Raw genomic sequence first — 27,107 nt, 5'->3', positions numbered from 1 at the left:
TCCCTGCCTATATCAAAGGTACTTTGTGGGGAGGGGAAAACACACAGTGTTTTCACACAGAGTGAGAATAAGCTTGTGTAAGAACCCACCTTAATTTCTTTCCTCTGTGGGTTCTGCTACCAAATTCATTCATCAGTATTAAAGAAACTTCACTTTCCACATAAGTTTTAATTATACAAGCCAACTTCCTCACCAAAATGGTCTCAGATTTTTCCCTCTAGGTATCATGAAGTGTTCACTGGTACTTTCAGAGTGGCCTTAAGATCCCTGCCTGCTATGGCAGCCAGCTTAACAAAGACATGGAAAGATATGGAAGGAAGCCAAACTTTATTCTGGACTCTCCTGCTTTTGGGTAATCTTTTCACACTTCTTCCAGCACTGCTACTCAATTGCTGTCAAAGCCAAATTATGTAACTCCTACTCAATATTTTAAAAGCCCAACTGTATTTGTGCAATTGAGTTCTTGTTATCTCCTTTGCTACAGGCCAAAGGAAAGCATTACAGCATGCTGAGCCACCAAACACTAATGCATAAAAACTGTATGGGAATCCTATCTGAACTGGAATTAGAATGAATCTGTATGTTCAGTAATCAGACAGTATGTTTCACAGCATTCCAAGAACTGGCACAGGAAAGCAGTATATAACCCTAATGTATATAAATAAATGACCCCAGCAAAAGTCCTTGAAGTCCACAAGACAGATACAACAGGAGTAATAGCCTGGGACAGATACTGACAAACAATGCACAGAAACTGAGTATATTTCTTGGTATGATAACTAACCGTTCTACTAAGTACAGTGTGAGTGATAAATATCATCATCAAGTGTATGTTGATTATGCAAGAGAGCTGAACTAAAAAAAGGGCGGGGGGGGGGGGGGGGGGCAAAAGAAAAAGAGGGAGATGGAAAGATGTGTACACTTGGAAATCCAAGAAGCTAAAAGAGAAATTACAGCAATTACATGACATAGACACTGACCTGGTAGGAAATTACAGCTCTAGAATCAGATTTCAAATAAATCCCACGCTTGTATTCAGATCACAGAGAAAAGTGAAGTTTGTTGATGATCTGGAAGGAGCATCAACCAAGGAGAGAGATCAGAAAAATCCTACTAAGAACTGAATGATCTATAGAACTGTGCCAACAAAAATGGAATGGGGTAAGAGGCCAAAGTGCACCATCAGGTACTCAAGGATGACAAAATTTCTCCCAAAAACTTGAGGTTTCTGAGTGAAGAACAATAACAGAATAAAAGGATCAAGGGACTTTAGTATATTGAGCCATAAGAAACATATAGATGTTGGACACAAAGAAGATAACAGTAGATTTAGTATTTAACGAGGTATTAACAGAATTGGGCACAAGACTTTCTGGAACACTGCAAACACAAACGACCAGACTCCACAAGAAAGATTATTTCAAAGGGAAACTGGTGTAGAGAAGAGCTGTGCTCCTATTAGTAGATTTCATAAATTCAGTTTTATGATATAGCAAAGGAAACATAGCCTGCTGAGGCTAGAAAAATAGGCCTCTAAGGGATCAGCCTCTGACAAATCTGTCAAAGAGGGTACCAAGAAACCTGTTCTAATTAAGAAGTAAGATTGGCACAAATGGATGTAAATGGACCATAAAGTAATTTTGGATGAAAACCAACACTTGTTTCTAGCTGCAAAAGGAAGAAAATTCACAAGCAGCCTTCTAATATATATAAAAAGGACAAGAACAACAACAAAAAAAAAAAGAATCCTGATTCCATTTCTAAATGTAATTAGGTGATAATCCAGAAGGCAGACAGCAAATTCATTGATTTAGGGGTATCTTTACACAGGTGCAGGAACATACAGAGGAGAAAGAAGCATTTTCAAACACGCTGGGTCTTCTTACAGTAGAAGAGCTTTCGTTCACATAAACTATTCCCCATGCTCTATACTGTAGGCAAACTATGGAGTCAGGACTATTAGGATATTGTTCTAAAGGACTCTGTACTGGTACAGCACTGAGGTGCCTACAGACAGGGTCTGTCTTGGGGCAGTAGTAGGATTTGCAGTGTCTGGGAAGCTCACAACAGTATCTGGATTCAAAGCTGAATGCCAATGTACACTGCAGATGAGCTAACAGCCAAGTTTTACCTCAACACTCCCAAATCTGTCTCAAGAGCAGCATGCCTGTAACTGTGACACAGAATAAAGGTGACTCCTGTTCTGTCCAGCCAAGGGCTCCATCACCACTTTGGGTACTTACTGCCCGAGAGTTTTCTGTTTGGTTGGTGGATTGGTCCCTCTGCTAGAACAAGATAAATGCTAGAACAGCACCTGGATCCCAGCACTTGCAGGAGCACAGGGACATGTCAACAGTGCCATCAGATACACAGGAGGGGAGTCTGACTTGTCGCTTTGAAGCCTGGCTTCAAAAGCACTAAAAAGCTTCAAGATGTCAAAGTCCCACATTAAGCAACACTGTTCAGGAGCACTTTTGTTCCTCTCATCCAGAGAGTCATGTCAAACCCAGCACTGCACCAGCACGTTATGTCAGACACATCATGCCTCACCTAGTAACAGGAAGCCTACACAAAAATAGCTATGTCTCCATTCCAGGATTCATTCTTCATACTAGTTAGAAAAAAGAAAATTTATCAAGTCTTTTAGAAGAAAAATCTGCATCTCAACCTGTTCTCAATAAGTCTGCTTGCACTCTTGAGTCTTTCATGAGAATTGCACTATCACTTAGAACATTTTACAGCTCTCAACCTTAAAATGCTTTTAAGACTGCTCTTGAGCTTCACAGTACTTACTGGTGATGACAGTGTTAGAAGCACGACCCAGGAACCCAGAAGCTGCCTCTCTGTTCTGAACAGAACACTGTAGTAGGAGTAGTTTGTATTGTAGTTTGTACTGCTGTGCAACAGGCTGCTGACAAATATTTGTCATTTCCCTCTCAGCCCTTAATAGTAGGGATACAAACAGATACTGATGGATTTTTGAAGTAATTATGCCAAAAAGAGAAAAAAGCCTTGCATCCTTATCTAAATATTCACAAGAGCATTCTCAATGTCCAACACTTAATCCACTGATTTACTAAAGGAATTTACCGACTGCTAAAGCAAGGATTAGCTGTATCTAATTCAGAAGGAGTTTTAAGTTGCCTAAATATAAAACCAAGCTGGAGGAGCAATCCTAAAGAGAATTATTCCTGACAGCCAATTCTCACTGTTTGTTAACACACCAACACAACCAAGAAATCCCAAGTCCTCAAAGAGAACTGATCAAATATTCCATCAAAGCATAGAAAATAAAGCTTTATTACTGCTGTGAAGGGAATTTTCTCTTTTCTCGAACGTTCAAAGGTTGGGGCCACAGCTTCATTCAGGGCATACTGCCGCTACTCCAGGAGAAGGTGTTTCCCCCAGAGGGTGGCTGGGCACCGGAACAGGCTCCCCGCGGAAGTGGTCACAGCACCAAGCCTGACACAGTCCAAGAGTCTGGACAACACTCTCAGATACAAGGTGCGATTCTTGGGGATGCTGCTGGCTTGGGACAGGAGTTGGACTCGATGATCCTGATGAGTCCCTTCCAACTCTGTATTTCTGTGATTAGCTGTAGGATGCCACGACATATACTGTCCACAAAACCTTCCTCCAACTTCCACTTGCCGTGCTGCTGAACGGGACACAACGCCCCCCGAGCGTCACTGCCGCCCGTCCCCCGGGAGCGACAGGGCGCGACCCGCGCTGGGCCACACCAATGTCATCCCTTCCAACAGCGAGCGGCAGCGCCCGGCCACGCCGAGCGCCGGGCTGCCGCCCTCGGGAGCGCCTGCCCCGGCGACACAGCACCGCGGTCACCGAGCGAGGGCAGCGACCCGCCCGTCCCGGCCCCGACCCCGGCCCCCCTCGGGCGCTCCCGGCGCGGAGCAGGGGGCGCCTCCCGCCCCTGCCGGCGGGGCCGGACACCCCCGTGCCGCGCGTGGGGCGGGCCGCCCGCGGGTGCCCCCTTACCTGGTTGAGCTCGTTCTCGGCGGCGACGCGCAGCTTGGGGTCTATGGTGCCCTTCAGCGCCTGGATGATCCTGTTGGGATCCATCTTGCTCTTCGCCCGCCGGCAGGCAGCGCTTTCCTGGGGCAGTAGGACGCGGAGGAGCCGCCGCTAGCGCCGCCGCCCCCCCGTGCCACCAGCGCGGGCCCGCGTCCCCCACCCCCCCCGGCCCCTCTGCACAGCCATTCACCGGTTTGCGACAGCTGGATATCGGGAAACGGGCGCTGCTTTACGGCCGCGGCGCCGCCTTCTGGCTTCGGGAAGGGGTCGGCGAGAGGTGGCCGCCATGTTGTTGTACGGATAGGAGTCCGTCGGGAGGGCTCGCCGGCCGGGACTCCACGGGGGCGGCCATGGCTCTGTACGGAACGCCGGGGGTGGCTCCCGCCACGCCCTGCACGGATTATATTTAAATTAGGATTTTAAAATCCCATTTCTCTTTCTTAATAGTTTACTCTGTTTTTCTAGGTAGCTTGGGTGTTCTGTATTTGTTACCCCGCGAGTCGCTCGCACAAGAATGAAGAGTGAGACCGCGGGATCTGCGCGGGGAGGTCGGGCCCATGGAGGAGAACTGGCATTGGTCTCACTTATCCCGGTGCCGCAGGGATGACAAGAACCACTGAGAGCAGACAGGAAGACACAAAAAATTTGCTGCAAGGAGCTGACTGAAATGCACAGTTGGGTCACACGTCGTAATTCCTACTCTGCTTCTGAGCAGGTTTCTCTGTGGTACTTGTCCTCATCATTATGGAGATTGGTAGGACCTGGAGGGGGTTTGCTTATCTTAATGCAGTTTGTGTGTGAGAGCGAGTGGGAGATGCTTACCCCTCAGGTTGTCAGGAATATACAAACACCACCTCTAACACTTCAAAACTCAAAACACTTGTCCCACCCTAACTCTCCACCTCTTGCCTGTTATTTTCCCCCTTAAATCCTAGAACATGCAAGTGAAGTAAGATTTAAGCATCCGTGGAGGTGTAAGAAAGATGTCTGTCAAAGGTGTAATTCTCGGGTAAACAGACCAGAAAAACCTCTGACTAATACGGTTTTGGTGAGCCAAATCCTTTGGTTACTTCTGCAGGTGATGTTTTACATAACATTTACAAACTAGAGAATGTGATTAACTGGTAGTGAGAACAGAAAGACTGTTTGCCATACTTAGGAGGAGTCAAACACAACAGCAATTGCAAGATCATCCCATTATATAGGTGCCTTAATAGTACAATTGGACAATATGTAATTTGTTCATTGTAATTACAGTATAAACCAAAACATTACAGCGACTGGCACTATAGTGACTTAATAATAATTTTAAAGGTCCCTTAGTAACTTTGCCTCTAATTAAAAAGAAATCTAGCTGTCACAATAAATTGCACCTACCTGGCATGTGGAGATTGTGCGCTCTCTTGTGGTTTTCACCACCTTTTGAAGTGTTGCAGAACACCTGATCATTATCTTTCCTTTCTCCTGTGATGCAGCTCTACAGCATCTAGCAAGAAATCATATGCACTGTCATTGACCTTTCCATTTCTTCTTAAAAGCAGATGCAAGTATGCTCAGTAACTATAAAATTAAAACAAAAACAATGTTAGTGTAAAAAGTATATATTATCAACTATGGTAATTCTTTGTTGCTGTCCCATTTTGATTAAGGTAATAAATTGTCCAGGGAAAACTGCCCATTTAAAAATTCTTGGATTCCATATCATAGCAAATTCAAATTGCTTTAAAGGATTTGTAGTGGTGTATCTCTATTCCCTTCTCCCAAATTAGCATGTTATGGCCAGTTTAAGAGCAGTGCATGTGCATTCATCTGTGGTAAGTGAACCTAAAAGTTATTAAATTTATTCGTTGAAGGATTTCTGTAGAGCTAATGATGTAAAACATATCAATAAAGAACAGAATATACTTAAAGGGTATTATAACATCTGCCTAAAATGTTTTTTCAGAATTTTATTGCACTTACCACTTGCATTTAAAATGGTACTTTTAGTGTTACAAGCATTGTAGTCTACCTGTTTCCTGGGTTTGCTGGATGCCCAATCCTTCTTTCTGTACAACATGAACCTCCATAGATACCACTGATTATGTTAGTCTAAAAATAAGTTTAGTCATTAACTGAAATATTTTTATATGACTTCAAAAACTTCAGGATGAAAGTAACTACTTGTAAGCAAGAACTGATATGCCTTTTTGTTGGAGCAAAGATTCTGTTAATATTTGGAGTTTCATCTACTTACAGTGAATGGTTGTCTTTGTTTTTTTAACCTGTTCTGCTAATCTGCAAATAAGGAATCTGAGGTAAAATTCAGAGATTTTTCTTGTCAGTTCTCTAACTGCTGGTGACAAAAGATCCAATGTGAAGGGACAAGTGAAATATTAAAAAAACTAAAACAAATTAAAGTTGCACCAGTATGCAAGGAAGGAAAAAAAGAAAGAATAATAGTACCAGGGAAATAGGGAGATAATGCAAAGCCAAGGTGTGGGGGTTTTAAAGCTCCAAAGCTTTCCAGGTGAGCTATGACAACAGTTTTGAAAATCTTATTTTAACTCAATCTTACTTTAAAGTTCAGTTGTGAAACCAAGGATTTTCAAAGTAACCAGCTTGACCTGAACAAAAAATTAGACCTGATTCTTTACAGAATTGCCATAAAGATAACTGCTTTAAATTCAAGAACTTTGGGCAAAACTTGAAAAACCTTACATCTTGCAGGTTGCTTGCAATTACTCCTTTAACTTTTGGTGGCTTTGCACTCTGGTGAGGTCTCAACTGCATGTAACATGCTTTCTACTGGCATAGAACAGCTCCTCTCTTTTCATGCCAAGCAAGTCCCTTTAGTCCCTTTTAGGACCCTAAATATTAACACCTGGTTGTAAGTTAGTTAACAATAGACACTCCTGAAAAAGCATGAGGAAGGAAACAGCTCTTCTCTGTGTGATGTACTATGGGCTAAAAGCAAACCACTGTTTTCAATGCAGGGTTTATTTCATTGTAGTGAATTAGTGACTTAATGATAACTAATGATCATGGATTAATAACTAATAACTAATGATTGACTCTGTACTTAGCATAAAGCCTTCATTTCATACCAACCACATCTCAAACCTTACTCGAGGCCCCAAAAGCTGTATTAACTACTACTTTCCAGATTAGTACTTCACAATATTATTTTTTCAAGCACAACACTGCCAAGAAACATTCAATCCACAAATACGAATGCGTAAGGTTTTTTCATTCTTAATAGAATTGTTATTTGGGAGAAAATTAAGTGGATCAGAGATTTGTGAACAAGCATGTAACTAAGGTTAATTCATTTTTACCTAGTAATGGCACTGTATCTGTCCAATTATAATACACAACAGACTTTTCATATCCTTCACAAGACATGTGTAGGTTTAATAAAGAGCTAGCAGGGATGATCTGCAGCACATAAATGTATCCCAACCCTCCAGACACAAGCTTTGATCAGAGTTAAAATTCCAAAGCTATCTCCCTTGCTGACTGTTTTGTTGGAGTAGCTGTAGATAACAAAGCAGTCAGGGAGGACAAGGTACCATCAGGACAGAGCAGTGACATTCTCTGCACCATCACTGCAGACTGCAGGATGGAGGTTTCCTTAGCTGCAGGAAGTCAGCCATGGCAGCGGTGGGAGATTATTCATTGTCTCCCCTCACTTCTATGACCTGGAAAAAAACCCTCAAAAGTCACAAGCCCATTAGAATTTTGAAAACTTTAAGAAAGCTTTTATCACAGTTGAATCCCCTGAGCTGGCAGCTCAGCCCCACACAGTCACTCCCCTCCAGTACACAGGGAAAAGAACTGGAAAGCAAGTGAGAAAGTCCATGGGTTTAGATAAAGACGATTTACAGGTAAAGCAGAAACTCAAGCAAAGCCAAGCAAGGCGTTCATTCACCACTTCCAATGAGCAGGCAGGTGTTGAGCCATTTCCAGGAAAGCAGGGCTCCATCACATGTAATGATGACTTGCAATGTCAGACGGTAACCCAAATGTCCCCCCTCCTCCTTCTTCCCCCAGCTTCTACTGCTAAGCACATCATCATCATCTGGTCTGGGTCAGCTGGGATCAGCTCTTCTGGCTCTAACCCCTCCCAAATCCTCGAGCTCCCCCAGCCCACTCACTGGTGAGGCAGTGTGAGAAGCAGAAATGGCCTTGACTCTGTGCAAACCTGCTCAGCAATATCTTTGAGTTATCAACACCGTTTTGGTCACAAATCCAAAACACAGCCCTATACATGTTATTCTGACTAAAACTAACTCTCTCCCAGCCAAACCATTACACCCTCCCATTTCAGGGTAGTTCCAATATTTCACCGATGTCAAGAGAAGGAAACACAGAAATTTACTCACTATGAAAACAATGTTTCTTTCCTTTAAAGTTTATCTTCAGCAGGCTGCACAAGAGAAGTTAATTGGAGAGAATTTAGGTTTGCCGTATGAAAGGTTACAGAGTGGCATAAAGAACAGCAACAAGGCACTTTCTTACTTGGTGCAAGAAACAGCATTAAAGAGCAATTTATTGAAGGAAGCCATAGCTTTAAATAAGGTACTTTGTGAAAAACAAAATACAGACAATTCATTGGACAGAGACAGAGACATCTCTTCTCCCTGGCTTTCACATGGATCTAGCAGGTGTTTATCTCTGTTATGATTCTATCTCTTGTGTTTACAGTAAAGAAAAAGTCTCTAGCCTGGGAAAAATCCTGGCTGGAACTAAGAAAGTTTCACGGCCTGAGAAAAAGACTCAGAACCTGAGAAAAAGGCCTGGCTAAAATGTGCCTAGGCCTTCAGCAGTGTCCACAATTTAGGTAGTATCCAAATTGCACAGCAAACAGCAATAGGAAATTTAGCAGAATGATGATGCCCCTTTCTATGTTTTAATTAGACCTGATTATAATCCTTATATAGTTAAGGCGTTTTTCCTGATGCAATGATTCAATGAACTTCATTTACCAATTACTGAGGAAAAAGGAGTGTAGATACAACTTACACTGTCAGACAGTATTAACATGAAAACTACACAGTAAAGTATTTTGAGGTTGTGAAACCCATCTGTTAAATTCTTTGCCCAGAAGCAGAATAAAGAACTAGGGGTCATTGGTCTGAACATACTAACTAGACTAAAATTGTGTCAGTAGAAAATGCACTGAAATATTCTGAAGTACTTTGAGAAGCTTTCAAAAACAATTATTAGTCCAGAAACATGAGAGATCCCTACCCTAGTGTTTAACATAATGGAAAAATCATATGACATAAAATTGTTAAGTATTTTGGAGATCAGAATAGCAATTTTCTACCAGTGGATTTTAGCCAGCTATGGGTACGGAAAAGAAGGTGCTTGGCTTGGTCTTCTGCAGTGTTTTTTTTAAAGTCTTAGCATTTAAGTTTTAGTTACAGCCCTTTGAGTTGCTTCTAGTCTGAAACCTTCTTTAGGATAGTACCTGTTCAGTTATTACTTACCCTTCTTTTTGTAACAGAGGTTAGCAAAACCTGTGTTCACAGCTGGCTAAAAACACAATGAAAACCAACAGCTCTAGCTAAGGAGGTACTGTGTAAGAAACCTACAGGATTAAATCAATCATATTTTTTAGTTATTCTAAGGTGTGAGACTTCTCCAAGTAGTGTATTCTTTTCAATAAAAAATAGCAGGACAAACCCAGACATTTTATTTTAAAGTAGCTACTACTGTAGTTATCATGATTCAGGCTGATAAAGCCTAAAAACCTTCTCTTAAAAAAAATACATTACATGACTTATGATCAAGAAATTATATAATTAGATTTTTAATTTCATCTTACCTGCACAATTCTGGCTGAAACTTTGTATTCATTCTAGCTAGGAATGCAAAAATCCATCTTATACAAGATAAAGTCCTGAAACAAAAATGTTTACCTCATATCTAATTAAACTGCCATTAACTCTGTAGTGGATATTCTAGAAATAAGCCTCTTTATTGGCTAAAGTCAGAACTAGCATGTTTGAACATACAAAATTCAGGCTTAGTGTACAATAGTTAAGGTTTGACATTTTTGTACTAGTAAAAACTGGGCTTCCAAAAGTTTGTCCTACATCAACTTCACTCAAAATTTGCTAAAAGAATTAAATCCAGACTCAAAATATGATCACCCTCAAAATCTGTATGAAAAAGACAGCTGAGCTTGGAACAAAATCAAGACCTTTATGCCAGTAACTTTGTGAAGTCATGCCAGACTTGCCTTGGCATCTGCATGATAGCAAGGGCAAACTGAAGTTGGAAGCTGTGAAACTATTCAGCTAGAAACAGCAGCTTTATACCAGATCTGAAGTTTATTCAGCTTAGCTTCTTACTTTTATTAAAATAAGCAGATAGCTCAGCTGCTTTCATTTTGCATAGTTCTGCTTCAGCCCTAGATATACCAGTCAGAATTATTTAGTACACTCAGATCAAATGCTTTCTACTATTTAAACAATTTACTGAAGCTTTTGGAAAGGAGAGAGAGCCAGTGACCTACCTTCTTACTAGTTCATATTAACAATTTTAGACATTTAAACTATTTATAGTATTTGACACTGCAGCTTAGGCAAGGACATACATCATGGCTGTTCAGTTCTCAGGCCACAAGAGTGCTGAAGGCTGGTCAAAAAGCCCAAGTACTTTAAGAAAGGGATATAAGAAATGCTTCCTAGCATTTATATTCAGGTTTGATATAAAATGCAAGCAGCAGGCTTCAACTACAAATACCAAGTTCCTCAGCAGTTCTCTGAAATGAGGAAATAACCTGTATGAAAATCTGATTCAAATCTCATGCAGAGGGAAGCCATACACATTTATGCTTCACAAAGTTGAGTTTTAACTTTAAAATGCATTGTAGCTGAATAACAGTGTAAGCCAGCCCCTTCAGTGACTGTTTGCAGGTTTAAGAATTTCAACTACTTCACTACTGAAGGACTGACGCTATGACCAAGCTAGATTTTTACAGAGTATCTATTTAAAAGAAGTAGTTCTAATGAAGTATGCAGCACTGCACTTGTAATTCCTTGACCTTTAGAAAGAAAAAAGGTAGCTAAATCTTGAATTCATTTTGATCAAGGTTGTTGGAGTCTATAAGTCAAGAGTTTCTCTGAATTCTTCAGAGAAATCAGAGTGCAGGGATTGAATTAAAACCTTTGGATGGATTTAAGTATGTTAAGCCACTCATACAAAGTAGAGGTGTAAGTTTAAGTTTCAGAATAAGTAAGCAAGTAAGAATAAGCTTTAAGTGCTTTTAGTGGATAAAAAGATCTCAGATGCCAGAGCGGAAGTGCAAGTTCTAGTGAAGGTTGAAAAACATACTCATAGATACTAGTGTTTCTGTGGATGCTCCATGAATACAGTTTTAGACATAAAACTATAGTAAGAATATTGCTTACATTTTTCAGATAGAACAAGATAGACCATATGCAGTTGACACATAACCTGGCGTGCTAAGAAACTAGAATTCCTATAGGTTAAGAAGTAGTGGCTCAAGTTTGTGTCTTTAGTTTGTTGGGAAATTTCTATATAAGAATCTATGCAGAGGGGAGAGAGCTTTGCTTTTCTGCTTTTGTTCCTGCTCTCTTGCCACCATCATCAACACCCAAGAAGAAGACAACAGGAGCTGCCACAGCAACATCAGCTCTGGTGGGACCCTTGGGAGCAGCTTCTGCTTCTATTTGGGACTCTATACCAAAACTTGCATGGACTTCAGCTTATGATTCTTTGCCTTTTGAGACTGATGTGCCTTTGCAATAAACAGCTATATAGCAACTATTAGCTGCTTGGCTCTTTTAAGAAGACAACTACAACCCAACAAATGCTGCCTAGAGCACTGGAGTATTAATCCACACAAGGTAACACACTTGAGAATGGCATTAAGCAGGAACTAAAACAATACCAGTTAAATACAAATTACCCTAAATTATTCAAGCTTGGAGACCAGTTCTATGTAATATTTATGTACACCCCACATCAGGAAAAAGGTCAGTGATGTGTCTTAAAATTAAAACCACAGGCAAGATTAATACTAAAATGCATATTAACTTGTTTTATTGAGGCACAACAAGGCATTGTGAATAGCCCATACTTGAGGCAATCAATAGTGTAGTAAGCTGGACATTAATACAGTTTAGGGTAAGTGCAAACAATATACATTCACAGCTTTATTAGCAAGGCTACATCACAACTGATAAAGTGCCAAATTAGTGCTGATTCAGTACCCCAACTCCATGATTTCACCTTGCAAAACAGGACCACCATTTCCCCCCAATAATGGAACCACATATCCTCTATAAAGTCAGTAAGTGCAAAGCTAGTCCCACCCCCCTCACCAAGGTGTTTGGAGCAGCTCTTTTGTAAACATTGCACTGGATTTAGTCCTGATAAAGGAGGTATCCCGAAAAGGTGGAGTATTTCCAGCTACTTCCATAGATGGCCCCCCGATGCAGCCGTAGCCAGATCTGATCTCCCTGGAACAGCTGCAGGACTGCATGGTTACTGGCTGTTTCATGGTCAGGAGCCCCATCATTTGCATATGCTGACACAAGGACCTCTTCATTCTTCATGAGATTCACATACAGAGGAACATTTACAGCCAGTTTCAGCATGTGGAAGATGAAGACATAGGTACCATTCACTGGACAGTTGAACCTACCAAACTGGATATCAAAAGTTTCTCCGAGGTTGTTCAGCAACAGGTCAAACACAATGGGCTGGTCCAGAGTTCCAGGGGCCAGGTTGGATGTTCGAGCAGCAGAGAAGGCGACTCTCATCTGCTGTGGGAGCGGGTAGACGTGCACTGGCAGTATGGTGGCAGCCTGGCTCGTCACTGGCATATCCACAGGGGTGATGCTGCGGGAGTCTCCCTGCCCAGAGTCCCCACTGTTAAAGGTCTCATTGTCTCGTTCTGGGCTGCTCACCTGAGAGGAGTCGCTCCACCCTGCTGTTAAGAACCATTAGCAGTAATAAGTATTATAACAGAAGGATACCCTTAAGCCTGGGGCATAATCTTAAGCAGCAAGTGTACAGGCTTTGCAGCAGATTTATCTTTGAGCCACAGCAAGTTGTCAAAGGACCCCAGTGAGAGAAAAACTTTGAAGCTGGCTTACATTCATCACAATTGCATGGAGCAGGATGGGACATAACTGGGCTATGAACAATTACTTCTTATACTTCCAAGTAGGAGAGGGCAGAAGGTTGTAATCGTTTTTGCTTTAGTGTGTCATATCAACTTAAAAAGCATATGCTAACTTCTGAGAGGAAATAAAATGTAATTGCTGAAAACTCTGACAAAGTTAGAGCCAAGTCATCTTCAAGATTTCAATTTTCACTTCATGTTACTCAACACTGTTCTTCTGCAGTTGCATTTCTCATGGACCTTGTCAACTTATGATGCTAGAATATTTTAAGTCTGACAAACTAGTGTTGCTTTTAAGTCTTCTGCACCTCACTCCCCAAAATAAAGCTGTTAATCTTTCCAAATATCCAAGTTAAAAGGATCTAGAATGAAAACATTATTAGATCTGAGAAATTTAGAGCAGTCGCAGTCAAACTGCAAACCATTCTTATTTCCACTGCAAAACAATACTTTAAGGCAGACATTGAAATAAATGAAGTTGCTGTGAGATCCTAATGCTAATGAGTACTTCCATCAGCTGTTAATTCACCATGATCTCCTATTCAGTTCTCTGCTGAAGTATATTCTATGAATCATCCCTCAAGTTGGATATGACCTGCTTTATACTTAAACAGCTTCCACAATATGCCATGATTTCCCTTTAGTGTCTAAAATAGTGATCTACAGCTACTCTACATCTCAATTCTCACCTGCAGCACTGGAAGCCCATCTTTTTCCAGCACACACAGTAGGAACAAATCATTTTGCTTTCAACTTTTTGAGAAAACATGCTATTCACACTTGGACTCCAATAACTAGCCTTATTTCTTTGTTTTACACTCCACTATGGAAATACAGAGTAAACCTGTATTACCAAATACATTTTCATAGAAAAAATTATTTTACAAAGTCTGATCTGATATTCTGGGTAGACTAAGGGGAAACTGCACATTTAAGGGGAGAAACCCAGTGCTTCTTCCTTGAACGCAAGGAATTGCTCTGTGTGTGCTTTCCTAGTCAGGTTATTTGTCAAGTTCAGTAAGGTACCATTGTGTCAATTTTGACATGAAGACTCTAGACTGAGAATAGTGAAATTAAATCTTCTGGTCTTCAATGCTGTGGAATAACAGCACTCAAGCCTCCAGCTAGACTTGGTTAACTCACACCAAGGTTGTTCTGAGCTTAGGTAAGTGATGGTATTCTGCTTTTCACACTGTTTCCAGTAACACCCCAGCTGCAATGCCCAAGCACGTACTGGACCACCAGGGTCCTGATGTTGGCCTTACCTCTTGAACTTGCTCGAGGACCACTACTTATCCCACCTCGTTTATAGCACTGTTGGTAATTAATATCCTAAAAGAGGAAGATGGCTATAAGCAAATCTGAACTCATGTGAGACAAATACACTTTTTTGCACAATGAATTCAATCTCTAGAATAGACTGTAACAGTTCAGAAACAAGGCATAGATAAACAGCTTTACTTATGGAAAATTTACTTTTCTAATAGCTTGTATGAAATTAAAATATCTACTTTGATGCTTGTTGTAGCAAGTTAGCTTCTTAACTCTGGATTGAGTTGAGGTTACTGAGCACTACTCTTAAATCTCAAGTCTGTTCAAAGTCCACAAGCTTGCACAGAAGATATTGACAGACCCTCCCTCACATCAGGAGCTTTTGCCTTTTCACATTTTATTTATGGGGGTTTTTTTGGCCTAACCACATTATCAGCCAGTCCATGAAAGAGTTTATTATTTTACATTAGAGGCATTTTAGTGAACCAACTTTTAAATAATAGACAAGACTCCTATAATATGTTATTTACCATCTGTTTACATTTCAAAGATTCCTTTCAGACTAAAATCAACATCTGTCATACAGAGATGTTGCCTGTCTGAACTGACTTATTTCAGCTGCAGTCTGGCATTCCACAAAAGGGTTTGTCTGTGAAACAAAACTAACCTCTAGCTTCTAAGCAATAGTTCACCTATTAGGATAAGGAAAAACTATCATGTAAGAGGATTTGGCTCCTGTACAGTGGAAGGCTACTGGAAATAAAGTCAATACTTACCCTCTGAGAATATGGCATTCCAGCATAATCTCTACCAGGAAACTGTAGCTGGCCATAGTTGCTATTAGTTAATGAAGGTGAACCTCTGTAAGCATCAAAACCTGTTCAAATAGAGTTGATTATTCAGTATCATTCATTGTTTGATTTATAGTACAAGTCCAGAATATAACTACAGCTCTTTTTTTGGCAATTATGTACATCAAGTTATCAGTAACAGAGCTATTCTTAAATTAGGAATTGAATAGGAACCTTGCTACTCCTATAACAAATGCATTTCATTAGCTACTCATAACTTGTGCACTGTGGCTATATCAAAATTGATATTTAAGAATATTAACATTAGGCCTTATCCATTGCCTGTGATACTAATGGGATGTCACAGAACAGCTGAAAAGCTTGCTAAATCCAGAAATTGGATTAAGTAACACTTCCTTTTGTTACATATACTCAGCTATTCCTGATAAACATTTATGGGCTACTATAATATTTTGCCTCTTTAGCTATTAGCTTATTTATTTAAAACTCTTATTTAACTACCAAAGCAGAGCTGCAAGCAATTTCATATCAGATAACAGCATCCCAGGGTTTGGTGGTAAGTCAAAACTAAAACTCATCATCTGGTACATATTCCTACAAGGTAACTGAGCAGACTCAGCCCAACAACTGAAGCACCCATCACAGACTTAGCGCCCTTCCACTTCAAAGAGGAACAGGCCACAACCTGCAGCTGGTAGCTACCAACAATCTTGATTTAGTAACTGCCTAAAGTCGGCTGAAACTTTCTCTAGTACTTCAGCTAGCAGCAAAAGATTTGGTCTGCAGAGACCAAATAAGCCTCTTCTTAAAACTCTTCAGTTTGTTATTCATCTAGAAGGGCTCTTCACTACTGGGAACCTCTCCCCCATCCTGGTTTCAGCTGGGAAGATTAAAATGAGCAGTGCTAGCCAAAAAAATACTTTGTTTTGGGCAAACACAGCAAGAGATCTGAAGAGAAAGATGCGCTTGCCCAATTTGTCAGCAAGATGCCAAGAAAAAGAATTATGTGGGTAAAAAGTTCAGAACAGCAAATGAAATTGCCAACAGAAAAGTCCATATGAGTAATCTAATAAGCTATAAGTGAAAGTTTCTATCTTCATATTTAGGCAAGCTATGAAATTGCTCTGCCATTTAGCCTGACATATCACACAAAAGTCAGAAAGAACTTCCTTAAATTCTACAACAGAGGGCCCTGTTCTCTGCACACTGCCCTTAAAGCCTTGTTTTGAGACATTTCATATATAGAACATGGATACTTTGTTCTGTTAAATCATGTCCTACTGGCAGTACATTAGAGGTTCTTTAGGATGACTGTAAACACAGACATACCTTTGTACCCACCAGGGGAGCGATACGAATTAGCCAGTGACCTTCCACCTCTAGCAGACCCTCTGACAGACCCACGGCTGTTGAGGTAGGGCTGAGGAGGTCTGGGAATAACATTAGCCTGTGCTGGATAAAAGGCAAGGCTACCATTGCTAACAGGAACAGCTCCATCAGGTTGATAGTTTACTGTTTAAAACAGAAGGCACAGATAAGTCAAAGCTTTTTATAACTGCAGTGAGTTACCACACACAGAAGCAAGGGCAGTATTAGGACTTTCAGAGACCAATTAAGCTGTTCTGAATATTCTGTTCTTCTGTCCCTTCATTACTTCATTTAAGTGATTGGAGCCTTCCTTTTTTTTCCACAGTGTAGTGCTTGGTAAAATGTACTGTAGACTCTCAGGCTCTCATTGTAAGCCCCTAATGCATTCAACATGAGTCAGTTGCACAGGTGAGAACAAGCTTGCCAGCAGCATGAAAATACCCAATCTAGGTTAAAAAACAAGTCACATTTGATTAAGAATTTTCACTTATAAACTAGGTCACCTTGGTATTGACATTCCTTGAAACAGTGAGACAAAACTCCGTCCCACCTAGATAGCAATATGAACTATGGGAAGCAGACACTTGGGTTCAGTCTCTTCAATAGATACTCCTACCACATACTAGGCAGTTAAACTCCAGGCAAAGTGTATTCAATAATGCTTTTCATTCACAAGGGCAAGTGAGTGGCTAGCTTTAAACACAAACCTTGCAACCATGAATGTACTTGCATAAGACCATGCTTTATTTCAATCAAAAAAGCCTAAAGTTGATCCAGAACAACAATACAGACCCCTATGTGAAATCTGTGCAGAGCCATTGCAGAAGGCTAATAAAATCATGATTTTCCAAAAAAGGCTTATCACCAATAGTCTCAGTGATGAGAAGGAACACAAGCTAAACATGCTTTCCTGACTTCTCCACTTACACTGTTCTTTTGAGTTCTTAATGTCTCATTGGCTTCACACACTATCAGTCTGTTTTTTGTCTAAGACCTGTGAAAATCACTGTAGCAGAAAAACAGTTGTAAATGACCTTGAGCCATTTAATTATATGGCCTTACGAATCAAGGTCCCTAGTTGCCACTTTCTTTTGTCCTAAAACCTCAAGACATTTAGGGGCCAGTTTCATGTCAAATTTAGTGTCAGCTATACAAATCCACCTCTTGCACTAAAGTCACGTTTGTGTTCAGTGCAACAGCTCAAGACCACTTACTAGTTCAGTATTTCTCAGGCCAGACTGGAAACTTATCCCAGCTTTCTTACTTGCTATTCAGCAAATCCCAGTACTGACAGCACTATTACCAGAGATCAAATCAATGGTTTCAAATAAGAGTATTGTATCATTGTTACCATTCCAAGGAAATTGTTTGACTGACAAGTATCACTGTATATTTGAATTTCTCACCTACTGGGAAATTCAGGCATGTAAGTGACAGTCTGTTCGTTTACAACGAACAAGAAACAAGTTTGAACCAGCCTTTCCTCCTGCTAGCAGCTTTGAAATTAAGTTTATATACCATCAACTACATTAGAGTAGATGTATGCCTAATATTAGACATTTATGTAGCACCTGTTAAAAATTTCACTGGGTTAGATGTGCTCACAAGATATTATAATGAATTTAAATGCTATTACAAGCTGAACATATTTAAAGACTACTCAAAACAGACAAGTGCAGTTCTCACCCGAGGACAGAGATTCTTGTGAAAGAGAGGTTTGTTCTGCAACATGAGAAGATTGCAACTGGCATTGAGGAGGAGTCTGTGTACTTGCTGTGGAAAAATTCTGGTTATATCCCACTGAATACGAAGAATCCTCTTTAATTTCCTGGTCTTTACGTGGAGGCAGTGGTGCATTCACTTTAAATACCTACAACATATTTGAAAAAAGTGCTTAATGCTACCAGCTAAAGTCTCTGCCTAATGCCATCACCCTGCTATGGTTTGAATCCATATGCTTTTTAGCATATTTCTAGAACACCAGCTGTTTCTTAGAAATAACCAAAGACAATATACATATACCCATTCTCTTCCTTCCCCTTTTAGTAAACTTACAGAACACACTCCTTTTTATGTAGCTACTACCCAAGGAACAACTCGATTAACCATAGTTACTACTGTACTCTGTCAGCAGAATAATCACCATACAACAAGCCATTTTCCTCCTATGGGAAATCCACTGTGAAATCCACTGACTACCTCACTTACAGCTCAAGCTGAAGCTGGGATAGCCTATCCCAAGATGAGATATTCACATTTGGGAAGAGTCTGGGTCTTCCTACATGTCTTGGAACCTGATATAACACTGCTATCCCACTCAAACACCTTATTAAACATCAATTGCCCCTTCAGTAAATGGAGCTTCATCTTTCCTATGCACTTAATGTTACCCAAGAGTAAACACTTAACCTAAGTAAGTCTTATCATTCAAATGTTATAGTCTGGGCACTACAATGATGAGCAGATATTACTGTTAGTTAAATCTAATAACCCAGACTTCAGTCACTCCAGTGACTGTATTACTTGATAGCCAATAACAATTATCAGAAATAATGCTGTCAAAAGTGACAACTAGTATTGACATCAAAGGCAAAGTCTGTTTTGATTAAAAGGATCTAAATTTCACAAAAAGAGTTGTCAGCAGTACTGGTACTGAGTCTACAGGTGTATCTAACATTTTCCAAAACTATAAACTCTCTGAAGACAGACTTGGGCAAAAGCTACAGCTGCAAGAAACAGCTTCACAGCTTGACAATTCCTGCTATTTGCAGACGCCCTTATTATTAAAAAAAAAAATTAATACTTTTTTCAGGGCCAAGAGACCCAGTATTGCTTTTAAGAGGCAGTAGAAATGCCTCATGATACTGAAGTGTTAAGCATAAATTTTGAACCATGGTAAATTAAAACAAGCTGTTTTGTTTTATTTTTAATTTTTTCACTTCATCCAGTAAAAGTGATCCAAAGCTATTCTTTTTCTAAATTAAATTTGAGATGGCAGGGCAGTCAGGCTGCCATCGCCCACATCCTGAAGAATTCGTAGCAAGTTGTCTGCTTTTTTCTACAGTGAGGGTTACAGGTGGAATTCAAATCAAGGACTAGGACTACAGGTCAAGCCTGCCTTTAAGTTTCCATAAGCACAATAGCAGCAATAGGATGTTTGAGGACTGTAATCAGGTACTTCCATTACTGTTATTGTGAAACCTCTTCGGCAGGGAGTCATCCTGGCTACCTGCTCAAGTCCAATGGCTGTGCTTTCCTGGAGTGATGAGAATCTAAGCATTGTAGGGAAGAAGAAAACCCTGCGCTGCAAAGTTCAAGACTTCTACCACTACAAGAATGAACATGCTCATGACTTAGTGACAGATATTTACCAGGTTTACCCAAAAATTCTAAAAGCAATCTCAGACATTTAACACCTCTGAAATAATGGAATTAGTTCAAGTGAACTTTCAGTGGTATTATGATCAAAGCACTCTGAACACAGCAAGTTCAGACAATCAAAATGACTGATACCAAGACTTCATATTTATACCATGGCAGATGCTTAACTTACAGACTGGGTCCCCAAAAGATTCCAGATTCCTTAATCACAGTATGCTGCCACTTGTCCACTTTCAGGAAAAATCATCACCTAAGCACTTAGCGTAATTTAAACACATCTAGTTTAGGAAAAAGACACCTCCCACCATGAATTGCCTTATGTAATATGTATCACAATTCTGTGTCTGAGGTAGGTTCAACTTGAACCTCTTCTACAAATACAGAAAACCAAGCAGAAAAAGTCAATGCAGTGATTTTACTACACCAGGATGTCACAGAAGTTTTAGCTGTTAACTACTGTGATCTGAAAGTCTATTAGGTACCTTCTTCCACCAGTTCCTGCCACATATGTCTCAATACTGCAAGACAGATTGTCCAGCAAGTTGTGAACTATGCTAGTACTTGTTAAAATGGAGAATGCCTTTGGAGAATCTATAGCTTGCTTTTGAGAAAAACATTAAATCAAAGTTTCCATCATCTTGTGAAGAATGTACCAGAGGAGTAAATAACATTGCCTTTCCTGTACTTGATCTTAATGAAATGGAGACCCTTCCTCTGAACCTCTCTAAGCCTGTACTGCAGATTACCAGGAAGTAGCAATGTTGGACACTATTTTTTCAGGCCATACACCATTACTGATGGTCTGTATTTGCAGTGAACATCTCAGATTGTGTGGTATATTTCCTAGATATGTACACTGACTACTTGTTAACAACATAGAATAATGAGCAACACCAGTCTTCCAAAAACACATTTTCCATTATGCCAGTGGACCGAGTTTTACCCCACTGAAGCAAACAGTATAACAAGACAAACTCAGGCTTCTGAAAGCATTTTGTCCTAATTTTTATATACTTCAGGATTCCCTTTCTCCAATGAAGTCTGTATTTGAAATCTTCTCCTAAGGACAGTGCAAGTACAGTCCACCTTACTTTAGGGCACAGCTATCAATCTTGATTTCAGGCCTGACTTCTCCCTCTTAGTTTCTTGAGGCTACTAAGATATCCTAGTATTAGTTTTTTGGCACTACACAGAGCAAAACCAGGATCTTTGTTCTTAGATGATCTGTTTTAATTGCTGAAGAATCTAGGTTTTATTGTTAAAACAAAATGATCTATCAAGTTCTGTACTATTCCAAGAGGAGCCAGTTCCTCTGTGTTAGTCCCAAATGACCCACATTGTTGTCAGTTCTGTGTGCTGCATACTTACAGTCTGCATAGCCTGAAAGGGAGCTGCTGTTATTGTGACAGAACTGCTGCTTGCTGGAGGAGACTGAAAGCTTTGTGCTGGTGGCACTGATGACATGGGGGTGCTTGAAGTAGGCAATGGCGACTGTGGCTCACTTGGGAGGAGAATAGTTGCCTAGGGGAAGAACAAATGTAATGAAAGGTCACTTGATAATTATCAGGCAGTAACAGAAGCAGTTAATTTGTTCTAAAGCCTAGACTGGCAGAAGTCAGCAGTTTCTACAGGATGACATTTGGACATAGCACAGCTACAAAATAGCTTTTGCTTACAATTTCAAATCTTGCTGTGCATCCTCAGCAAACAGTACTTCTATTGCAGTCTCTGCTGATTAAGTGAAATGTGCCTATGAGCTACTATACATACCATTCTTTGGAATAATATCACCATAAAGAGACATTAGGTATTTTTGCCCACCCCTAAAGAACACACAGAATGCTTTCAGTTCCATTTAGTAGGAGAAGATTCTTTGGCTGATATTAAAAATTACTTTTCTTTTCTGGAGGAACTTAGGAAGTTTTTTTTGCTTAGAAACAACACTGAGCTGCTTAGATAAAGTATTAACCAGCATTAGGCCTCAGCTGTGCAGATGGCAAAATGAATTGTTGATTTAGAACACCAATATCTGTAGGAATCAGGAGTCAAAAAGAACATGTCTAGAGCCTTACCAAAAAAGACTGAAATTGCCCAGGTGAGCTATTGCAAGTAAGGTAAATATTTAAGTTGCTGAAATGCTATCAGTGGCTCAGAAATAAATGAACATGTCTGATACAGAGGCTGGGAAGTATATTTCTCTTTCTCTTGAGAAAGTGATCTTGATGCCTAGAGGAAGCCATAATGCACATGCTATTACAAGTAGAACTACAGAGCTCTGATAAAGCTACGAAACACCAGTGCAAAAGTTGAAACAAATGGATTTTAAAAGACCAGGACAAGCATTAATTCCAAAGCATTAAACAGTCATCTTAACCAAAGCTTCAAGTAATTAGCTTTAGAGATTCAGATTTAGATTACTCTTCTTACACAACTGGTTGCACAACTAGCCTTGGAAAGTCAGATCATTTTAAGAACAGTACATTGCTTCAAGCACTTAGTGAAGTCTGCAACACATCTCACTGAATTAAATGAGAAGATATGTTGTACCTCTGGTAAGCTCTGTTGAACAAGGCTTTGCAAAGACTGCGTGTTCTATAGTTAGCTCACACTTGAAGTTTAGGAGTTGCTTAATACTTAAATGCAGAGCTTAGGGCTAAAGACTACCAGTCCTGTGCTCACCAGGTATACATCACAGTTCCTCAGACAGCACTGAGGTGTTCTTGCACACCAGGAGGAGCACTGTCACCATGGAATATTCCCTGGTTGTGCTGGGACCAAAACTAAACTACTGCTTTCTCTGGAAAAGAAAGACACACACTAGACTTCAAGCTGAAGGGACTGGAGATAGGCTGGACACAAGCAACCCTAATTCCAAACAATATGTTTGCATTCTACTAAATCAGATGTTCTAATTTATAGCACAGCACTAGCCTTCTGGATGCATATTGAACAGCAAAATTATTGAATTATTGTCAGCACAAGGAGTCTCTGGCACTGTGGAAGTGATAGGAGTCAAGAATTGGGACAAAACTGCTAATTCAAGATGTCGTAAGACTAATAGCCCTATAGCATATATATAGTACATTAAGAAACAGTAAGTATTACTTACATGCTACAGTATGCTGATAACATGTATGTCAGCAAAACAAATGTAAAAAGCAAGAACATTTCCCACTATAATCAACACACTCTGAATTAGAGTCAAACAGGAAAGAGCCAGCTGTGTTCTTGAACATAGCAACACAGATTACAAGAGGTCTTTAAGACAATGATCTGCACAAATTGAAACTTTTCAGCTCTAAACATTATTTGAATGCTTAACTATACATAAATGCAATTAAACCAGCAAAGTTTTAGGTCTTCGCTGAACATCAGCAAGTCAGATTCCCAGTATTTCTTCAGTTAATGTTTGAGAGAATCTCTCAGTCTTCAGGTTACACACATGTTCTGCTATTTCATGACAATACCCATCCCAATTTATGCAACCACTTTGTCATCATTAGAGGGAATAGTCTACACTGTAACTAAAGCAAATATTTATGCTGCTCCCATGTTCCCACAAGAATGAGCACCACAATTTTTAGTGAGCATTTTTCATCCCATGCCCTTCCTGTGTCAAGTAGCAGACTGTTCACTTTGCATTCATGCAGTATTAGCAAGACTTTTCCACCCATCTTTAAGTATGCCAGACTGTAGGCTATACTACAGCTGTTACTTGTATGTTGTTCAAGTACAGTTATTCCGGAGGGCTCCAGCTCAGCATTCTGTTAGGGCCAGCTGTCACACAGATCTGAATGCTAGTGAATCCTGGGGTATGGTACCTGTGGTGTCACCAAGTCTTCAGTTTCAGAGCCAGAAAGAGCAGGATCAGGAGATGCTAGGGAAGTGTTTGAACTATGCAGTGCCATAGATGAAGCAGCAGCCTTGCAAGGAGAGAATACAGAGATAAGGTTTTGGAAATATCAAATGTAAATATTTGATTTCACTAAAGCACACACCCTCAGCATGTCCAAGTAAACCTCAAAATAATGCAGGGACTGAAGTGTTTTGACCAGTCAGTCTTTTGGGTGTTCTTGTTTGTGACAAGGAAACACATTTAAAAGCAAAAGTCACAAAACATGCAAATACAGTGACTGAATTTAAGGTTGATTTAACCACAACTATCAAAGCTTGAGATACAATTTTTGGTTGTAAGGATCTTGAAGATTAAAACACTACCTAGGAAAGAAACTAGCTGTTCTGCAGACAACTACTGGCTAGGAACTTAACCTATAGGTAAAACATGCAAATTATTTCAGCATGTCTTAAACATACTTCAAGAAATTTCAAGAATTTATTGCCCCTTTTCAACCAGAATAGCAGCCAGCTTTGTCAGCATTTAAGTGATCTTAGCCTTGCAAGCTACTACATTGTGTGAAATACAAAACTAGTGGCAATAAAAACAACTTAAGTATAAGTCCATGCTGGTAAATAACCTCTATCTGCCTCTTCAGGACAGTCCTAACTTCAACTTACCTGAAGAGGCTGTTGAAGAAAATCACTCTGACTTGGCAGTTTCTGCTCTTTTGAAGCTGTAAAAATAGAATGCCTTAAGCAACATTTACTTTTAAATTCAAACACTACATATAGTTTTGGTGGGCAGTTCTATTTTTTTAAAACATTTGGTATGTGAAGATGCAAACTTATTTTTACCATGCGGAGAGCAAATATTTAAGCCTGGATTCAGTAAACTACACCCAATTGAAAACTTCAGGTCTTTGGCAAAAGAGGACAGGTATCCAATGACCAAAATATTTTCACCACAGAAAAGATATCCATTTACCAGATTAAGAAAAAATAATAATAAACCGGGTGATTGAGTTCTACACCCCAAAATCCACAGTCTTTTAGCACGGTCTGTTCTTTGTATTTAAACAAGCTGTCTTCACCAGGCCTACGGATCTACAGCCCAAGCAAACCTTATCAGTGCTCGCAAAATTTTACATACCATTTACACTTAGAGTATCACCTACCTACGGGACTACTTGCTGGAGTAACTGAAGGAGGTTGGGATGAACCAATGGCACTTGGTGAAGCTTTATCAAAATCCAGAATGGACTCCTTTCAAAAAAAGATCACCATTGGGTAGAAAAAAATTAAACTCTAGATACAAATGAAACATTCTCACTTGACAAGCTGCTTTTAGCTAATTAGGGCAAATTCACTCATTCAGTGCCAACACACATTGTCAGCACTGTTCTCCCTAACCCAGTAGGAACTGAAGATTTGTGTTACAACAGCACAGAAAAACATACTTGCATGAAGTTGTAAGTCCCTTGTATCTGAGTCATCAGATCCTGAAGTTTTTCCCTTCTCAATACTGGATCTTTTGGAAGAGTTGAAGTAGAGCAAAATTCCGCAGCTGGCTGATGTACAGGTTTAGGCACCTAATAAGGAGAAATTAAATGAAATCTAATACTGGAAGCAAGACAAGCCTCCTTATCCAATATACTTCCAGAGTAACCTAGAGGTGTCAGACACTGTGGGCCAAGCAATTCTCTGCTGTTATTGCTATTTCCTGAGAGCAAGTTCTCTCTTAATTAGAAAAAAAAAAACAGCTTCCTCTTGCTACAACTAGTTAAGCCACAGATTTCATAAAATAGTTTGGGTTGAAAGAAAGCTAGAGGATTATCTAATTCCAACCCCTCCTGCCATCAACAAACACTTTTCACTAGATTAATTCGCTTCAGTTTCTTGTAGTTGAGTGCAAAGTAGTAAGTTGCCTGCATCTAGTGCAAAATTAGGCACTTCCATCTAAGGAAATTCACATTTCAATTGAAGGCCAGAACAAACTTCAAAAACCAAAGCTACATCACTCAAGGTTTACTTCCTCCCAGTAGCGCCTACACCAATAAATACAGATCTTTTATTAGGAGGGCATTTCCAGACATTCTGAAGAAATTGCACCTAAGAGATACATTGCAAGCAAGTAACTCAGGATGAGACCAAAGTATTTCTACTAAAAACTCAGATAATCTCAATGCACCACCTCCTGCAGAACATACTGCATCCAAGTCTGGCATAAGTACACCCATGTGCCCACACAACAGCCTAACATTGACTTTTGCAGGGCTTTATTACTGCTTGATTATTTCAGCTGGTTCCTTAATAGTTCATCCCAGCTGGTTCTCACTCTAAAGGAGGGAAATGTTTTGTCAGAGAACAACTCAGTCTAAGTTAACAGAAAAATCATCATAGCTCCTTAAGCAGCAGAAGCCCTGTTATTTATAGGATGACAATACTAGACTGTCTAGATAGTCTAACATGCCTTTTGAAAGCAGCATGGAGAAGAGGTAGGCCCATTAGAAGTATTTTAAACTGAAAGTTTTTTGTGGTTCTCTAAAATTATAGAGAAACTCAACTGACCCAAATGTTGAGGTATGCAAGAACATGTGGAAGTCTTCATTTTCCTACAGAACAAACAGTTGTGTTGCTAACATGAGGTTACAAATTCAATATATTGTACAGCACTGTTATTGACTTCATTCGCATGAAGTCATTGGAAAATACATGGCAGAAGGGTATTTGTGTTAGGATGACAATTGTCACACTAAATCCACCACAAACTGATGAAGGGCTCTTTGTCAATTTTTAGGACAAGCCTAAAAACACTCTTGCATTTCCTTTTCAACAGTTTTCTGAAACCTTTGCAGAAATTCCAGTAGCATGCACAGGCAAGAAGCTTACAGCACACGATTAACTCTGGAGGACTTGTTTCTAATATCTGTGTGACCCACATAATAGCTGCTTGATGAGCTGTGAGAAGTTTAACTTTATTCTATGGTTAAAAGAGTGCATCTTTGTACAGCTCTATCTTAATTAGAAATTCTGCTGCTTAAGCACTACCTTTAACTACCAGTTAAATACAAGTTTATATTGCTAAAGTTTCCAATAATAAACACTAATTAGAGCTTTTAAGGATATAAATGTAGGACAAAAGATACAGATTAATTAAGTTAATCTCAGCGAGTTATCAATTAAGTTACTGGCAATCTGGAACTTTGTCCATCACTTTTAGTCCTCACTCACAAAAAGTCTTAATTTTACAGCACTCACTG

General features: G+C 39.9%; 2 protein-coding genes and 1 long non-coding RNA gene across 13 annotated transcripts in view; 1 reads left to right on the top strand and 2 right to left on the bottom strand.

Moving 5' to 3' along the window:
* IPO8 (importin 8) overlaps positions 1–4,080 on the bottom strand; it is a 48,827-nt gene extending 44,747 nt beyond the window's left edge. For all 3 annotated transcript variants that reach the window (XM_056513295.1, XM_056513303.1, XM_056513312.1), the window contains exon 1: positions 3,997–4,080. In XM_056513295.1, the coding sequence (XP_056369270.1) occupies positions 3,997–4,080 (84 nt within the window). The remainder of the gene's footprint in view (positions 1–3,996) is intronic.
* LOC130264801 (uncharacterized) lies at positions 3,972–6,339 on the top strand. Its single transcript, XR_008842517.1, has 2 exons — positions 3,972–4,390; positions 4,498–6,339. It is a non-coding gene; the product is annotated as an uncharacterized LOC130264801 (long non-coding RNA).
* Positions 6,340–12,063: 5,724 nt separating this feature from the next.
* The window catches only part of CAPRIN2 (caprin family member 2), a 32,889-nt gene continuing 17,845 nt past the window's right edge, over positions 12,064–27,107 (bottom strand). For 2 of the 9 annotated variants that reach the window (XM_056512994.1, XM_056512972.1), the window contains exons 10-19: positions 25,305–25,436; positions 25,023–25,110; positions 24,526–24,581; positions 23,832–23,933; positions 21,379–21,531; positions 18,316–18,499; positions 16,591–16,713; positions 15,226–15,326; positions 14,443–14,509; positions 12,064–12,982 (exon numbers count right to left, since the gene is read on the bottom strand). In XM_056512994.1, coding sequence (XP_056368969.1) covers positions 12,414–12,982; positions 14,443–14,509; positions 15,226–15,326; positions 16,591–16,713; positions 18,316–18,499; positions 21,379–21,531; positions 23,832–23,933; positions 24,526–24,581; positions 25,023–25,110; positions 25,305–25,436 — 1,575 coding nt within the window. In that variant the 3' untranslated portion in view covers positions 12,064–12,413. Of the gene's footprint in view, positions 12,983–14,442; positions 14,510–15,225; positions 15,327–16,590; positions 16,774–18,315; positions 18,500–21,378; positions 21,532–23,831; positions 23,934–24,525; positions 24,582–25,022; positions 25,111–25,304; positions 25,437–27,107 lie in introns of all 9 variants that reach the window. The other 7 variants (XM_056512960.1, XM_056513001.1, XM_056512988.1 and 4 more) reach the window with 4 other exon arrangements.

Source organism: Oenanthe melanoleuca, chromosome 1A (genome assembly GCF_029582105.1).
Source record: "Oenanthe melanoleuca isolate GR-GAL-2019-014 chromosome 1A, OMel1.0, whole genome shotgun sequence".
In the NCBI taxonomy this organism is placed as follows: Eukaryota; Metazoa; Chordata; class Aves; order Passeriformes; family Muscicapidae; genus Oenanthe; species Oenanthe melanoleuca.
This window is presented reverse-complemented; position numbering and strand designations above follow the sequence as displayed.